This window comes from Camelus bactrianus, chromosome 7 (assembly GCF_048773025.1).
Source record: "Camelus bactrianus isolate YW-2024 breed Bactrian camel chromosome 7, ASM4877302v1, whole genome shotgun sequence".
In the NCBI taxonomy this organism is placed as follows: domain Eukaryota; kingdom Metazoa; phylum Chordata; class Mammalia; order Artiodactyla; family Camelidae; genus Camelus; species Camelus bactrianus.
In genome coordinates, this window is record NC_133545.1 from 4688650 (window position 1) to 4706824 (window position 18175).

At 54.3% G+C, this 18175-nt stretch overlaps 1 protein-coding gene across 9 annotated transcripts in view; it reads left to right on the forward strand.

Moving 5' to 3' along the window:
• Positions 1-18175, forward strand: part of PRKAG2 (protein kinase AMP-activated non-catalytic subunit gamma 2) — a 240877-nt gene that overhangs the window by 106158 nt on the left and 116544 nt on the right. Inside the window, exon 1 of one of the 9 annotated variants that reach the window (XM_074366732.1) lies at positions 47-627. The exons of the other annotated variants lie outside the window; for them this stretch is intronic. Coding sequence (XP_074222833.1) covers positions 498-627 — 130 coding nt within the window. The 5' untranslated portion in view covers positions 47-497. Of the gene's footprint in view, positions 1-46; positions 628-18175 lie in introns of those variants that run through there. 9 annotated transcript variants of the gene reach the window in all.

Sequence of the window (18175 nt, forward strand, 5' to 3'; positions counted from 1 at the left end):
TGTCTGGACAGGGTGGTTTCCTTTTACAGTCTTTTTAAAGAGACATCTGCAGATCCGCACATGACTGGCAGGCCTACGCTCCGTTTGCCTAGCTAGTCTTCCCTCCCTTTTTAATTGTAAGGAGGAAAGAGCCCTGAGAGTCTGAGTGCGTGGCTGACCTTAGCTGCATAAACAAACCCACAGCAAGGCTCTGCCTGTGCTTCCGGCAGCCTCTTGCCTACTTAAGGGCAGCGGCTGCTCCCACTGCAGCGGCCGGAGGTGCAGACCGGGAGGACGCTCCGTGGGAGGAGGCACCGCTGCGTGTCCCGTGGCTGCTGGTCCCGGGGGTGACCCATCCTGCCGTAGCACGAGGCCACGGGGCGGACGCCTGGACTCCCGGGCTGTGGCCGGAGCTCTTGGTGGCCGAGGCTGCCGGGCGCCCCACACCTGCCGGCCGATGCGGTGCGTCTCCCGGCCCGCGGCCACCTGCGGCTGACACCGGTTCCGTGCATCCTGCTATGTTCACCTGCGCGCTCCTGTGGCCACGGCTCCTCATGAAGCGGTTCGGCAGCCTCAGGGGAAACAAGAAGCACAAGGACCCAAACCGCAGCACCGCGAGGCGGCAGTCAGAGCCCCATGGCCTGTTCGGTAGGATGCTGCCCTCTGCCCGGTTGTCTGCTGGTCCCCACGTGTGTGTGTGTGTGCGTGTGTGTGTTACAGCCTCCCAGGTGACAGCTGTGTGCTGCCTCTTCCTTCTAGCTGTGGCTGTGATGCTTGGGCAGTAGTTGGAGGAATGATGAGTGTGTCCTTGGTGGTGGTGGTGCTGCTGTCATAATCACCCAGCGTTACTTTTTCTGAGGCCATTTTCTCTCTCTCACCCACCCTGGCCTGATGAGGTTAGTAATCAACTGGATTGTCATTCATTTAGGCAAAACCAGCGGCGTGGGGAAAAGCAAGGATGGATGGGAACTGTTAGGGGCTGTTAAGAATGAGATGTAGAGAAAACTAGTGGTGGGGGGTCAGGGAGGAGGCATTCTCCGCAGCCTTTGCCCCGGGGCTGCATGATCAGGCAGATCAAGGGTCAAGGTGGGGGGAGCAGTGAGCGCCTGCCGGGCGTGTGTCCCTGGAGGGAAACTTGCTTTGTGGTCTCCCTGGCCTCTGGGACCTTCTACAGTTTCTCCCCTGCAGGGGGTTGGGACTATTGTGGCTGTAATGTGGGGTGAGGCGTCTGTGAATCATACTTCCAGTGACCTGTGGATTAGGGGGGTGCCCCTGTCTAGCTGGAGTCAGGCAGGTAGATTCCAAAGCACTGAGCTTCCTGGGGGCCTAGCCAAGGCCTGCCCAGGCCTAGTTGGTGGTAGGCTTCATTGTGTTAACAAAGTTGGCCCGTCCCTGGGCGGTGCTGCTCGTGTGCCATGGGGCATTTCTGAAGGCTCCATTGTATGACAGAACCACAGGGCCCCCTCACACAACCCAGCGGTAGCAAAGATGGGGAAAGCTGATGGGTGTGTGAAATTGTATCCCTTGAGTAGAATGTGACATGGTAAGTGGCAAAAAAAAAAAAACCAAAACACTCACCATATGTAGTAGGGAAATGATTTTAGCAAAACATCTGAGCAGTACCTGATAACTGGAATAGAGGCAGACCTCATTTTATTGTGTTTTTAACAAATTGAGGGTTTGGGGCAACCCTGTGTTCTCAGATGATGATTAGCACTTTTTGGCAGTAAAGCATTTTTTAAATTAAGGTATGTGCATTGTTTTTAAGACACAATGCAGTTGCGCGCTTAGCAGACATTATATGTAAACATGACTTTAGATGCACAGGGAAACTGAAAAATTCAAGCAGCATGCTTTATCGCAATGTTTGCTTTTTTGCGATGGTTGGACCTGAACCCGCAACGCCTCCGAGGTCTGTCTGTAGCAAGACAAGAAAAAGATAAATGTAAAACTTGCCTACGTCTCTTGCTAAATCCAGTTTAACCAATTACTTCAGGACAGCCTCTAGCGGCCCGAGTGAGACACTGACGACCCTCGGGAGGACAAGCAGAGGAGACAGCAGCTCGGAACTCAGGGAGTTTTCAGTCTTGTGAAGGACTAGAGAGGAGTACCCAACCGCGTGGCGTGCACAGATGAGTTTGTGTAGGAGCACGATGCCTCGTCCCAGCCGACCAGGGGGCCGGGGTGGGGGTTGATGACAGACATCCTGGACTTGATTCACAGACATGGTTTAAAAAGAAGACGCTTATTTTAAATAATAAAGTAATCAACATTCATTTACTATAGAATTAAATCTAAACCTATGATTTAACTAAAAGTCTGGTTTTGCTAATGGGGATGGGCAAGCCCATTATTAAAAGCCTATTATTTGCCAGACAGTGGTTTCTCCCCTTGTATTTAAAATTTGGCTGTCATCCTGTCTCCTGTGCTTCTGAGATCAAAAATAATATTTGCATGTCGACTAGGTTTCACAAGTGCTCACATGCAAATATCAGCTCTGACCACAGGGTCAAGAAAACCAGGGCTCCATCCAGAACCTTCCTCTGGGATTTGGGAAGCAGCCCAGGTATCCAGGTTGATGCTGGGTCGTGGTTCTCCTTTTGTGGGAGTCCCAGTGTGAGAGGGGCCAAGAGCAGGGCCCCGTGGCCCCTCAGTCAGTGCCGGGCGTGGATCCGCTGAATGAAGGAAGAACGGTCAGGGATCAGGGTCCATGCATTCTCCCAACTCCCTGCCTTCCATTTAAACCTTACCCACCATCAGACCCATTTTAACCATCCCTCACCAAAGCCATCCCAACTGCCTATTCAGTGTCCTCTGGGCTTCTTGGGGATGGGGACCTTGTTCCAAAAGGAGTGTTCCATCCAACCTTCTAACCCTGACACCTCGAAGCATCACAGGGTCTTACTGTAGAATTGCCAATTATGGGGTAGATCGAAAAGGTGCCCCTCCGAGGTTATTTCTGGTTCTCCAGCAAGCATTGTTCCAGGGTTGTTTTTTGTTTTTTGTTTTTTGTTTTTTGTTTTAATTCCCTTCCAGCCGCTCCCTCTCCTTCCTACAGTTATTCCTGCTGCCAAAAGAATTTCAGAGGAGACCTCTTCCTGCCCCTAAGAAAAGTTTTCATAGGGGCTGTGAAAATGTCTGTCTTTTACTTATCCTTCATCTTCTGCAAATCAAGGGTCCTTAGGTTGTCGGTGTGATTCCATGTGCTCCGGCTGCTTCTCTGTCCGTCTCTTCCAGGAATCTCGCACTGTGTCCTCTGCTCCCATCGAAGGTGGAGCCATTCCTCATGGAACAAGGTGCACTATGTTTCATCAGCTGGTTTCCCTGCAGTCCCTTAGGTCAAGAAGCACATCTTTGTTAGACGCATTTGCGCACACACAGGTGTCCCCATAGCCTCTTTTTTGGAGGGGGAGGTTGTTAGGTTTATCTATTTTTTATTCATTTATTTATTTTTTAAATGAAGGTACTGGGGATTGAAGCCAAGACCTCACACATGCTAAGCAGGCACTCTACCACTGGGCTATCTCCCTCCATAACCTCTTGATCAGCCAGGACAACCGAAAAAGAGAATTAAGGCCGGGCAGTTACCAAGTCTACCTGTGTTTGCCTGTGGCTGGCATTTTCATCTGGAAGTCCGTGGCTCTGGCTGGAATTTTGAGCATTTCAAGCCTTGTGATAAAATGTCCTTGAAAGCTGTAATTCATGAAAAGCTCTTTCCTTTCCGCCCCAGAGTTTGGCGCCTGCCGGGCTCCCCCTGCAAAGCTAGGTAAGTGTGACCTGCCACGGGTTTTCTTGCTCCCTGAGATAAACAAGAGATGCTTTTGACTTAAGTCTTTCCTTTCTCAGCCGCTTTGGTCAACAGAAATGTAGAGATGCAAAGAGCATGTGGTAATAGTAATAAAAATGTAAGAGGAAGATTAGGAAAGGATTTGGCTAATCAGATAAACGAGAATTGACTGTAGCAACCTTTCTACCCTCTGAAATTAGAGGCGACTTTGTAACAAAAGTGATCAGAGTCTTAAGAAATCCCTTCTGAGGACTACACTAGAGCCAAGAAGCCCCCAGGTGCATCAGGAGGCTGGCACTCTGTCCCTGTGCCACTGGGGTTGGGGTGACACTGGGGACCAGAACCTCTGGTGAGTCTCTTTGCATCCAGCCTCCTTGGGATGAATGTACAATTACTTCTGGAACAAAACTCCAGAGTTCCTTGTGCCCAGGTACACTTGTCACCCCAACACTGCCTGTCCCAGCTCTCTTGTCCCCTCTTAACACCAGCAGAGCCCTCGGCTGGCTGTGCGGCTGGGGAAGAATTGACCATTCTTTGCCTCAAGCAGTGGTCAAGGCTGTTGTCCACCCTGCCTCCCCGACTATGTCCCCCCTCCGTGGTCCTCTGCTCCCTACCTGTCCCCTCACGGTCTTCATGCTGCTTCTGAATGTCCACCTGCCCACCTGGCTCCTGGAGCCCAGATTAGGGTTGACTTGAAAGATCTCAATATTCGTTATATTCCTTCAGTCACTCGTGTGAATATATGCATTTAGCCTTTTTTTTTTTTTTTTTTTTTTTTGGTGGGAGGAGGTTATTAGGTTTATTTATTTATCCTTGGAGGAGATGCTGGGGATTGAACCTAGCCAAGTGTGCCAAGCAGGTGCTCTACCACTTGAGCTATACCCTCCCCACAGTTAGCTTTTTATGATGGAAATGTTCAAGCATACGAAGAAGTAGGGAGAATGGGGTAACGGTGCTCATCTCCAGGCTCGGCAGTGATCTGCCGCCCACATGCATCTGAGCTGCTGCTCTGTGCCAGCCCTGAGGACGCAGGCCGGGCGGGCGGGGGCGCTGTGGAGGAAGAGACCAGACGAGGGTCCACCAGACAGGCAGAGGGCTTCTCTGCTTGGACTTGAGTGACAGGAGGGAGTGTGGGCCATGCAGACACCCGTGGTAGGTCTTCCAGAGAGACGGAAGGCCCAGGCCCTGTGGAGAGAGACTCCTGATGTGGTCCAGGAGCACTGAGAGGCGAGGGCTTGACGGCAGGAAGAAGAGCTAAGCACTCAGTCGGGGACACAGTGGGAGGGGGACGCAGAGGCCGGCTTACTCACCGTCTTGTGGGCGTAGGGCGGATGTGGATTGTTCCTGCGTGAGATGAAGCCCCTGGGGCTCCTGGGACGAGCACTGCTGGGCTCTGAGGGCTGGGGCCGTGCCCAAGGCCACAGCATGGTGAGGACAGCACTGTCACTAGAGCCGGGGCCCCCTGGCCTCTCGGCCCACCCAGAACTGCCCAGGCCCGGCGCCTGTTCTCTCTGCTGGTCAGTGCAACACCAAAGACCCCTGGACATGTGGCATCTCATTTGCAAGGTGGGGGCGGATTTCAGACTCTGTGAAGTCGGTGGTGGAGGCGTTTGGGATTAGTGGAGAGCGTTCCCCGTGCTCCTGGGAGAGGCACACAGTTCAGGAACGGTCATTAGGGCTAGAAATCAAATGCAGCCTGGCTCACCACCCCACGTCCATCCCACCCTAAGCCAAGCTGGAAGGGCTCATCCTTCCTCCGCCCGGGTTTCCTCTACGTGGCCGTCACCACATGCTGCGTGGCTGGCCCTGGACCAGCCCCCGCAGACAACAGGTGGAAGGAGGGGCCCAGGCAAGGGCTTCCCGGGGAAGATCTCAGTTAAGCACTTGCGGATTCGTCCTCTCCCAAAGGACGCCCTGGATCGCCAGTGAGTCAGCTAGCCACCACCTGACGGGCAGGCGGCAGAGCGGCTGGGCTGTGCGTGTCTTGGCTGATAACTCACCGCTCTGTGCCTCAGCCCCCAACCTGTGCTCCGACGCCCCAAGGGCGGAGGTGAGGATGGAGGGGACGGTGGTAGCTGGGGCTGTCCCTCTTGGTGCCCATTCCCTTTCCCGCCCCCAGCAGAATAGACTAGGAATGTTCTAGCAACAAGGCCCAGTGGTGATGGAGACAGTCAGTGAAGCTGACTGTGGGCTGCATGGAAGAGGCGTGGTTTTAGAATTTCCTTCCTCTGGGGAGTCCCAGTTGTGGGCGGAGAAGCTTGATACTGGACACGTGATTCCGGGACTGAGCGTGTCTGAAAGTGTCTGAAGACAGTGGGTCACGATCGCAGAGCCTGGTGGAAGGAATAGAGAAGTGAGGGAGAGCGAAGACTGGTGGGGGGGGGGGTGTCCTCACACAGGGACCCTGATGGTAATGGAGATGCCTCAGGTGCTCGGGGGCTCGGGAACCTCAGAGGAAGTGGGTTTAGGATGAGCTTGTTTGAGTGATTTCAGCAGGCTCTGGGGTCTCCAGGGGCCTGATGTTCCCCGCCGGCCAAGGCACTTCCCGTATACTGCGGCGCTTGGCCCTGGCACTGCTGACCCCACAGGTGTCCTGACGGTGACGGTGGCCCAGGGTGTAACCCCCAGGAGGCAGCGTGTCCCCTCGCAGTGAGGCCCCTGGTCAGGCCTGGGCGTGGCCTGTGGAGTCCGGGGCGAACGGCGCCCCCAGAGCCGCACAACGCTGGGCGGGAGGGCTTGCGGCAAAGCCAGGCTGGCGGGTGGGGACACAGAGGCCACCTGGGGCTCCCGGGCCAAGAACACCACTCAAAAGTTAGAGGTGGACGGCTCAGGGCAGATTCAGAGGGAGTTCTGGCGGCTCAAATAAAGATGCTTTGCTGAAAGAGGTAACACAAATCAGCTAACGCTGGTGATTTCACAGACGCACAGCAAATAGGTGATGAAAGCAGCAGGGCTCAGCTCACCCTGCGTCCCACCTTCCTCTTGCTTCCCTGTCTGTAATCCAAATCCCAGAGCCACGTCCCTTCCTCCCAGGAACATCCAGCTTTGCTGCGGAGGCCGGGCTGAAACGAGCAGAGATCAAGACCCTGGCGGCTGAATTCGAGCCCCCGACCTCAGGCTGGTGATCTTCCTCCGTGCTCGGCTCCCGGGGAACCAGAGGCCTGGGGACATCATTCCAGTACAGGTGCACTTCAGCAAAGGGCTTCTGAGAAATTCTCTCTTAGTCAGAATCAGATGCATGGTTCCCTTGAAGCCTTTCTGTTGACGAATACTTTACTGTGTATGTATTCGGAAACCTTTTCGCGTCTGCCTGTGCAGAGAAGGAGAAAGGAAGAGGCCTGGTAGAGACCATGCTCGGGAGGTGCACTTTTAAATGTTGATTTTCTTGTTATTCAGGGGCGGTGAGGCCAACAGTTCAGGAGAGGACGGCCCCTGAACAGGCAGTGTGTTACACCCAGTTCCCAAGAGGAGGGGGCCCAGCCGGCCCCGCAGGGACGCCCCAGGGCCGTCAGGCGCAGGAGGAGTGAGGGGAGGGCGTGGGCAGGAGCCTTTGCTGTGGTTTGCATGGGAAAGGCAGGACCAGGCGGAGCGCGTGGGGTTAGGGGGGCCCCTGGGACGAGCAGGTGGGAACAGCGCTTCCTGAAGTGTAAGGACCTGCTGGACGAGTTTGCGTCCCTGTCCGGGCTCGGGATCGGTCTGTTTGCAGGTGGAAGGCACAGTCTCTCTAAGAACCAGCCAAGCCTGGAGGGGCGGGCTCTCCCCAGTCAGGAGGCCCCAGGTGCCAGAACTCGGAGAACACAGACAGTAAGACAGTGAAGTCAGTACAAGATGATCCACCCACAGGCCCCACTTGCTCTCTTTACCTTTAACTTCCAAGTGTTTCCAGTTCCACTGGGGGGCAGTCTGCCTGCCTTGAGAGCCCCTCCCCTGGCACGGAGGGGTGGCAGGAGGGGCTGACATCCCCAAGCCCAGCCACCCGGGACTCCAGGCCTTACCCGCCCAGCAGCTCACGCACCTGAGTGTGATGGGTTGTCTGCTCCTGAGGGGTCTCCTTCAGGTCCCGCATCCCATCTCCAGGCCACGGAAAATGCCTTGTGAGTGACCACAGACCAGCCCACGGGGTGCATGGAGTCTGGGACTCGCCTCGTCATGGCCTTATTCCTGGATGGAAGTGGCAGGAGGGGTGGCTAGACCAACACGAGGGCCCATCAGGACGCGGCATCACCTGTGGGCCCTCGGGAGGCGCACAAGTCACTCCCCATCAAGGCTTCCTTGGAGTCAGAGCTCCACTCACCGTCCCGACCCCCGCTAGGCCTGGCCCCCGCAGCCCTGTCTGTCCTCTCTCCCTGGTTCTCCACCCGCCTCAGCCTCAGACCTGAACCTCATGGGCTCGTGGTCCCCGCCTCCTGCTCTGTCTCTGTGGCTCTCTTTAATGAAGCCACTGAACCCATCTGTTAAGCTCCCACCTTGGGGTGTGGGTCTAGCTGCTGGGGCTACAGTGATGAACCATGTAGATGCTGAGAAAACACACATAAGTAGAATTAAAAGGTATGACAAAATATTCAAGAGTAAATAGCAACTTTGTCCGAAGGATCTGCTTTCGACGGGCAGGATGGGGGTCAGTGAGGAAGAAGGCTGCTCTGGACAAGATCAGGCCCTGGAGGGCGAGATCGCCAGTCAGCAGGGAGGGGAGAAGCCGTATGGGAAGGTCTGGGGCAGGCCTGGCCTGGCTCATGGAGGGACCTAAAGGGGATCCCAGGGCCTGGGGGGCTCACAGCTGTTTCCAGTGCCTGGAAGTCATCCTTAGGGGTTCAATACATCATGCCTCGTGGATGTTCAGGGAAGGTTTTGGCCACTCTTATTCCTGTTCCTCCTCTTCCTCAGTAACAGGACTCCAGTTTCCTTTCGTGGCAATGCGTATGGCTCAACAGGGTGTGTGACAGACTTATTCAGTGAGCTATCCTGGGAGTGTTGTTTACCCTTAGGGGAAAGACTCTTAAAAAGGGGAAGAGGTGAATCCCCCTTTGTTCCTTTTACCATTTCCCCTGCCCTGGGTGTAGATGTGATGGTTGATGCTCTGGCAGCCATCTTGGATGCTGGGATGGAAGGCACAGAATGAGGTTAGTGGAGAGTAAAAATTGAAGCCTGGGTTAACATTATGAAGCTGCCACAGTAGCTCTGGACTGCCTTTCAGGTATCTTTTGTGTGAAAGAAGAAAAAATATTTCTCACTTAAACCACTGTTATTTTGGATTTTTCTGTTAAACGAGGACAAGCTTAGCCCCAACTGACATAGCGTAACATGAAGCTGGACCCGTCCCAGGCACTCAGTAGTTAGTTGAGGACTGAGCGAGGGATCTGTGAGCGTCTCCGTGTATAGGTGTCGCTCCTTCAAACCGAAGATACCAAGACACAGGTGGGTGAGGGCTGCCCAGACTAGGATGAGGGTCCTGTCCCTGAGATCATCCCACCCACCTCTGTCCAGCTCCCTCCTCCCTAGAGCTCTGTGTTCACGATAATGCAAGCAGACTCAGTTTAAGAAAACTCTGATATTCTCAATTTAGACTAAAAACATTAAGCCTGTGGATGCTTTCTACCAATAGATCGTTTTCTTGAAATTGCTGTGTCTCTTCATGTGGATTTGAAAATATGACTTAGTCTGAGAGAGATGGATGTGCTGTTTCAGCCAAGGGTGTGAAGGCAAACTTCACATCCACTTTTTGGAAGTAGACTGTGAAGTCTGGACTCTGTGCTAACTTTTCAAAAACATTATTACAGTTAATCACAGACATTTTTTTCTTTCCAGTTTTGCTGAGCTAAAACTGACATACAGCACTATACACGTTTAAGGCGTACACCATAATGACTCGGTGTACGTACGTCTTGAAGTGATGACCACAGTAAGCTTAGTGAGCATTCCTCATCACATAGAAACAGAATAAAAGGAAGACACTTTTCTCTTGTGGTGAAAACTCCTAGATTTACTCCCCTAAGGGCTCTCACGTGTAGCACACAGCGGTGTTCGTCGTGTTAATCGTGCTGTGCACTGCGTCGCTAGTACTTGTGTGTCTCATAACCGGAGGTTTGTACATTCGACCACCTTCATCCAGTTCCCTCACCCCACCCCCTGCCTCTAGTAACCATAACTCTGATCTCTTTTTCTATGAGTTTATGTGTTTTTGAAGTATAATAGGCCTACAACACTGTGTTAATTCCTGGTGTACAGTGATTCACTATTTCCGTACACTTCAAAGTGATCACCACTGGACCACCTGGGCCTCGATGTTCCTTTCCAGGGTGTGTATCTGGTGCACATCACTGGATAAGCCAGACACCAGCAAGTTAGTCCATCTGATAAGTGTGTTTATTGTACGTGTGTCATGCTGGCGCTGAGAACGACGTGGACACACGGGGTGGCGCAGCAGCTCTCTGTGTGCACGGGGGGAGGAGCACTTGCTGGAGAGAGGCCCCAGGACGGGCGCTGGTGCCAAATGCTCTGGGGTTCGGGTGAGAGTTGGGGTGGCGTCTGCTCTGGACCCAGGGGTGAGGCTGGATTGGTGGAGACGTGGCGGGGGAGGGAAGTCAAGGAAGAGTCTAGAAAGAGAAGATGGGGCCAGGTTTTAGAAAACTTAGAATGCCAGGCTGGAGGGGGAACAGTGAGCTGGGACTCCTGGTGGTGTGGGCAGGGAGCGTGTTGGGGGGAGGGCCTGTGAGGGAGCTGGTGAGCTGGAGGCTTCACCAAGGGGAGCTGGTTCTGCAAGGGCAGAGCCTCCCTCCCAAGGCTTCAGCCGCAGCTTCCCCCAGCATCCCTCGGTTGGGGGGCTGCAGGGGTGTCAAGCCCCGAGGCAGCCCCCTCACCTCCCTGTGATCACCTGTTGTCAGCCCTGTGCCTCTGAGCCTGGTGTTGTCCAGCCAGGTGTCCCCCAGCGCTGGCCAGGTGTGGGCCCGGATCACCAGACTTGAGAAACAGACCTGAGAGGCCAGAGGCTGTCATAGGACCAGGAGAAAGAGGAAGGCCAAGTTGAGGGGCGGGGGTCTGTGGCCAGGGAGTGGGAGGACCTTGAAAGTTGGCCTGGGTGGTTGGGACATCACCGTTAGGTATCAATGCTGATGTCACATGCATGGCTTCCTGCACATTTGATGTTCGATGATTCTCTTAGGGCAGGTAGAGTAAATGGTGGAGGTGGGGGAACTGAGGCCCAGAGAGGCTGAGAGAGGTGGCAGTCACAGGTAGCAACTTGCTGAAGAAGAGATGAGTGTCCAGCGCCTCCACCGCCTCCAGGCAGTGCAGGGCCCTGGTGTCCACAGGGCTTCCTGCTACTGGGCGCGCGTGGGGTGGCCATGCTCTCCCTCCCTCTCTTGCAGTAGCATCAAGGCATCCCCCTCCAGGCCGCAGCCTTCAGCACACTCGCTGCTGCCCTGGCTGGCTGTGACCCGCAGGGGACACTGCGTGAGACGTCCCCTGTCCTCCCTGCTTCTCACTTCTGATCACAGAATAGTCAAAGCTGATTGAAAGGGACAACAGACGTGGCCGAGCCTAGAGGTGGCCTCTAAGCAGCTGTGGCCATGACCCTGAAGTACCAGAGAGGTGAGTGCTGTGCCTTCAGGCCGGCACCTGTGGGCCAGGCATCCTGGGGTGCGCTGAGCCTGGGTGATTGCCCTCCCCTCCATGACTCTTCTAGGGTCTTCGTTCTCGGGGTCTCCTGCTGCACCAGCCTCTGTCCTCCAGGCTCATCCCCCAGCAGGGCCCTGTGGCAGTGGACGAGCACTTGGAGTCCACCCGCCCTGATGACCACGTCTGGGCGCTTCTGCCTCTGGACTTGCTGCAGACACGTGGGTGGGTGCACCCCTCCTGGCAGGTCCCTGCTACCAGGGACAGATGGATCTACCTCAGACTCCTCCAGCGCCTTTTGTCGCCACCTTGTTGATTCCTGACTAACAGCTCAGCACTAACATTAACTTGCAAAACCTTGTTAATGTAAATTTTACTAAGGTGGAAGCTTACCAAAATGCATACAAATCGTAGGTGGTGAATTTGCACAATTTGAACATACTCGTATGACCGACATGCAGATTGAGAAACAGATCACAGCACGCCCAGAGCCCTCTCCCAGGTCCCCTAAGCCCCTTCCCCTCCAGATTAGCGTTGTCTGGTTCTGAACTCTGTATGAGTTATATGAGACGCAGCCCTGCCGACGCTGTGGCTGAAGTTCACCCCCTTCATTGCTGGCTCCACATCGACCACACCCACTCCGTCCACCCAGCTGCGGGGGGCACCGCGGGTCTCACGTCTGGGGCTCTGACAGTTCCCGGGGCTGCTGTGAACGTTCTTGCACACCCTAATGCGTTTCTGTCGGACACATCACGGGTCTGCTGGTCGGAGGGGACGCCTGCGTGCAGGGAGAGGTTGCGGCGTTAGCTGATGGGTGTGCCCCACCGCCCAGGCTGCTCTGTGAGCAGGTGCCACGGCTCTGTTTCCCGGTGCTCCTAACCTAGTGCCTTGTGCTGCACAGCCTGCTTCCTTCTGCCCATCGCCCGGCTCTGCACAAATGCAGGTGTTCTTCCTCACCTGGTAGCATCTCCCAGGAAGCCCCCCAGGATCCTCTGAAGGGCAGTGCCCAGCGTCCCATGTCCTGATTTGCTTCCCCACTAGCCAGGACTCAGGCTCAGCCTGTCAGCTGCAAACGGCGAGGACAGCAGACGGGGACTCAGTGAATCGGGGAGGAGCTCGGTTCTCTAAGGCTGCATTCTTCCTGGGGCTCGGCCTTTGGGATTTATTTATGAGGGGGAACTGTAGCAGGACCTGGTTTGTAACCACCAGCTGTCGCTATAGCAACTCCTCACTTACAGCACTAAAAATAGAACATCTTCATCCCTGGAATAGAAAAATCAAAGAAAATCAAAGTGGGGGGAGGGCCTATCTGCCCAGCTGTGTGTTCCCGGACTGATTTTGAGGTGCAGCTTCTTGGGCCTCTTTAACTGGCCACCTAAGAGCAGAATGGGCTTGGGTGGGATGGCGCGTCAGCGCGGCAGGCACTCTCCAAGCTGCAGGGACCCCGAGTCTCCCCTGCTCCAACCCCATCTGTCTTCTCCTTCATAGGCTGAACCACAGAATGTAATACTTCACTATAAAGTCATTTCATTTGGGCTTTATTCAGTCTCTTAATCTTAAATCTTAAGTCTTCTGTGGGATTGTAAATATTTTTCAAGGTCAAGGACTTAATTAGTAGGGTGGGACGAGAACTCAAAATCCTATTATATGAGAAAGAGTTGAAAGAACTGGTAGTGTTGACGTGGGCAGGCGTGAGCTTGGGGCCAGGTGGGAACGGTCTCCAGAAATCTGAAGGCCGGTCCTAAGTGAGGAGGGGTCCTCCTGCCCTGCGGCCCTCAGCAACGTGGGAGAAGAAACATTTTCCCCCATGAAAATACATGTATTGCTTTTTATTGTGTTTTTAAAATCACAACAGTGACATAACACTTCAAAATGTTTGAAAGCTGGAAAAAGTCCCCTATAATGACAAGCATCCACAGCACACTGACTAGCCTGCGGGTCTCTGAAGAGCCCAGCGGCCTGGAGGTGGCCGCTCTGGGAAGGGGGAGCCCCATGTGGACAGGGCGGGGTGGAAGCCAGCTCCGCTCTGTCAGCCTAGAGGGGGTGGCCGTCCTCCGAAGGTGGCTGTGCCGACTAGGGTGATGCCCTGACACCCTGCACCGCTCGCTCTCAGCATGGTTTGTTGTTCCCACTGTGGGTATTCCAGCCCTGGGTGTGTTTTTAAACATAAGATGGGAGATTTCCTGAGACGCTCTCTGAGGTCCTGGCTCTGAGGTTCTGGCTGGAGTAGAACCCAGAAGTGGGTGTGAATGAGAACTAAGGCTGAAACGTGGAGTGCACCAGCCAACGGCAGGCAGGGGCCCCGGGGGTCCTTGGACTCAGCCATTCCTAGGGAGGCCCCCTCTGCTCCAGGGCAGCCCTCACTGCCCGTCAGTGACATACCCATCCCTTTTCTTCATCTTTTGATTGTAGTAAATTATACATAACATAGAATTTACCATTGTAACCATTTTTCCCAGTTGTATGCAACAATTTATTTACTTTTATTTATTTATGTAACTTTTTTATTGAAGTGTAGTTGGTTTACAATGTTGTGTTAGTTCCCGGTGTACAACATAGTGCTTTAATTATATATGTATATATCTTTTCATACTCTTTTTCATCATAGGTCATTTTAACCATTTTTAAGTGTCTAGTTCAGTGGCATTAAGTACATTCACATTGTTGTGCAACCATCATCACTATCCATCTCGAGAACTTTGTCACCTTGCAAAACTGAAACTGTGTCCCCCATTAAACGACTCTCCGTCCCCCCCCCCCACCCGCCCCTGGCAGCCGCCGGTCTGCTTGCTGCCCCTGAGACTCTGACGACTCTAGGAACCTCACCTAAGTGGGATCATACAGTAGGTGTGCTTTTGTGGCTGGTGCTGTAGCGTGTGTCAGAGTCCCCTTCCTTCTTAAGACTGAACAGTATTCCCTTGTACGTGGCTGCCACGTTTGCTTACCCATCCATCCATCAGTAGACGTGGTCTCCCGGCCTAGGTGTCAGGCCCTTGGAGGCAGTGATGGGCCCCGCTCCTCCCATCCTGGGACCAGACTCATGTTGTTGGGGAGGGGAGCGAGCCCACTGTGGCCTGGCTCTCCCAGGGTGTGCCATGGGCCCGGGGCAGAGAGGGCCTCGTGACTGCCTGCTGTGTGACGAGGAGGTGCCGAGAGCCTAGGGGCCTCTCTGAGTTGCTTCCAGGTACCAGACCCAGACAGTGTCTGTGGAGGCAGCCACCTGCAGTGTGACCAAACAGGTGAGCAGCTCGATCAAGGTTCAAGTTTTGGCTTTGGGTCCTGGCGTCATCCTCTGTACAGTGTCCCTCCCAGAGGCCTCTGCGCGTCTTTATCCTGCTCGAATCAGCCCCTGACGCCTGAGCAGGAATTAGCCTATCGCATAGAGCAACGGAGATGTGTGAGGACTGGTGACTCTGGGTTAGGAAACGCGCGGGGGTCTGGAATACTGGGCCAGGGAGGTGGTCTGAGGGCAAGTTCTTAGAAAAGATGGCAGCGAGGGCCCAGGAAGCCAGGAGGGCTTCTGGGAGGAGGCTGTGGGCCTTGGAGACAGGCCTGGCATTCGTCACAAGTGAGTGAGGACCAGCTTTGCCTTCTGAGGGATTTAAAGGGTTTCCCGGGCCAGGAGGCTTCGCGCAGGTACCTGCGGCCTTTACCAGGGTGAGTGCATTGGCAAAAAGTGATAATTAGACTCTTCAGAGATTACTGGACACTGACTCTAAACTGATGCCACTCCCAGGAGACCCAGAGCCCTGCTGCGGTCCACCCATCCCAGCAGGCGCTCCCAGAAGCAGGAGGGGCTGATGACCCCAGCGTAGAATTTCCCCAGCTCCCTCAGTGGAGGGCGGAAGTCTTTCCTGTCTATGGTCCTCAGTTTCCCTGTTTCTGGAGGCAGAAACTTCAGCAGGGAGGAGGAGGAAGCGGGCTGGGGCTGCCAGAGGCTCAGAAGTGGGGAGCTAGTCAGAGGGTTCAAAGGCATTTGGGGAAGTGAGGAATGTCACTTAATCAGAACCTGCAGGGCCGCGTCTATCTAATCAGTTTGGGTGTGTGTTAGCCGCACATCCAGAATAAGAACGTGCCGGGTGACATGACAGCCCATGAGCGGGGACTGGTGTTGAGCTGTTGGCTGATGGGCAGGCAGGGGTGTAGGCTCTGTGCTCCGGCACGGAGCCCCTAGAGCGGCAGAACCCTGCTGGTTTCAGGAGAAAAGACTGAATTCTACCCTCTTCCACCCTGTTAATGACCAGTATTCCTTTATAAGCCCCCAAGAGGGGCCACTGGGAAGGAGAGGGTACGAGTGACTGAGAACAGATGTTGTCCTGGAGCAGGTGTGATGCCCGGGGGAGGAAAGGAGCCCAAGGGCATCGTGTCCTGGAGTCTGGGGAGGGGCCATCTGGCAGGGGTGGGGCTGAAGGAGAAGGAGGAACTTTCAAACAGTCCCACAACCTTACAGCTCCGCCCAGCAGAGCCCTTTCAGGCCCCACAGGCCACAGGGAGGGCGCAGCGTTTAGCTTTGCTCAGAGAGGACTCACGTAAGGGACCGTCGCGGGACCCCCAGCTAGGATACGCAGCCTCTGTGCCGCACCCACGGGGGGTTACAGCTCTTAGAGCGGAAGGAATCTCACAGGCCCCCATCCCAGCCTCCTGCTTCCACTGAGGTGAACTGTCATTGCACCTGTTTCACAGGTGAGGCACCTGGGGTGCAGATTATTTGCACATCACCAAGTAGCTAAATGTGCTGGGGGTTCCCAGGCCAACCTCAATCCCTAGAATAATGTTGTTATGGTTAAATACATACGCAATTGAATAGCTAATACACATGCATGTTAAAACATTCCAAAAGTACAAAAAGGTATGTGGTAAAAACATAAGCATCCTTCCACCCTGGCCCCCAGCCTCCCGGTTCCTCTGCCCAGAGGCAGCGGTTTTTACTTCATATCCCTCAGGGATCGTCTCTGCACTTCTGAGCTTTTTATTTTTTCATACAAGTGGCCTTGTATTGTACATGCTGCTCTACAACTTGGTTTTAACCCCTTGGCAGTTCACACTGGCACATACGTAAGGAGATGCCCTGTTCCCTTTCGTGGCTGTGTAGTGCTCCATCGTGCACAGTCCCTGGGTTGCTGAAACAATCCTCTATTGATGGAGCTGTTCTCAAACCTCGGCTGTAAAAAATGTTGCAACAAATATCGTTGTCCCTACTTTTTTGTGCGTGTGTGTAAATATATCTGTGATTTAAACTCTAGGAGTAAAATCACTGGGTCAAAGAGTGCATGTATTTCTATTTTGATGGCTATTGGAAATTGCCCCACGGAGGTTGTACCACGTCTACTCTCTGAATAAGAGCTCCGTTCCCCCACGTCCTCACTACACACTGAGATCAAAGCTTTAGGATCTTTGTCATGGAGATGGTTTCAGAACTGAGCTAAGAGAGAAAACCTTGATGCATGTATTTTTAAGAGAGTGGAAATTTGGGGCATCAGGCCCAATGGGGACACATGGAGGAGAGACCAGTGGGGGCTTAGGGGCCTGAACTTGGGGGGACACTGAGATGTGTCGGAATCGGGGATACAAGAGATAACCAGCTAATCAAAATAGTATGAAAAGCTCACTGCGTTCCAGGCGCTAGGTCTGACTGTAGGAGATACGCCAGCAGGAATTTGGAACGTAGGTAAAATTAACATGCAGGGAACAGCAGCCAGCTCCCCGCCAAGTGCTCCAGCCAGCGCTTGAGGAATTCTGCAAGGGCGACAGGTGGGAAGGAATAGTCAAGGCAGGATGCGAGGAGGAGGTGGCCCTTGAGCTGGACCTTTGAAGGGGCAGCAGGGCCGGTCAGCAGACGAGGGAAAGAATTCATAGCCATGGTATGTGTGGTGTTTGTACAGGGTTGTCATGGAGACAAGAGGGACATGAGCCACAGAGGTTCGGTCGGGCCAGACAACAGCTATGAAAGCAGTTGAAGGCAAACACAGTCGCTTGTAAGTGTGTGATGAGGCACTGGCCTGTGGTTGTGGATGCTCCACATCTGTCAACTCCGGACAAACTCAGCTTCTCCTTGGATCTTAGAGACGCCCACCCTGCTGCGTGCTGGCCACCAGGGCAGGTCATTCTTGATGCCCCTAGATGGTCGCGGGACCAGTGGCCAAGGGGACATGGAGCATGCAGCACGGTGGTAGCACCACTCCTGGGGGGCCGGCCGGTCACTCTGGGCTCCTGGATGGGAGGGAGTACTCCCGGGAACAAGGTCCAAGGTCACCCCCCAGCCACATGGCCACACTCCATCACTCTGCTGGTCTCTGGTGCCTGCCCTTTCTTCGCTTTGAGCACAGTCCTACATGAAAAGCAGATCCTAAAAAAGATGAGATGGTGGAGGAGGCAGGAAGGAGGCATTTCTGCACCATGGAGAGGGGAGAGGGCAACTCCAAGAGATGCCAGCTCCGCAGGACGGCTGGCTGAATTGGTGTGAGGCAGGACAGCGCCGAGTCCAGGGCTCTGCTGCTGTGCCCGGCGGGGGCGGGTGATGCTGAGGGCTGGGAGGGAGGACACCCAGGCTCGGGAAAGGGCCGGGGAGTGGCAGATGCCAAGGAGCTGGGACCCAGGGGTGGTGAGGGCCCAGTCCTGTGGGCACACAGGGACACACGGCCCCCTGGGCTCCCACCCCTGCCTGGAACAGTTTAACAGCCTGGGAGTCTTCCAGATGTTCTTGAGCTGTTTGTTCTCCGCACAACTTATGTGCCTGGTGTGGTATGTTTCCAGCTGTTTCTTTAATGAGCATACCCCCTGCTGAGAACAATAAAAGCC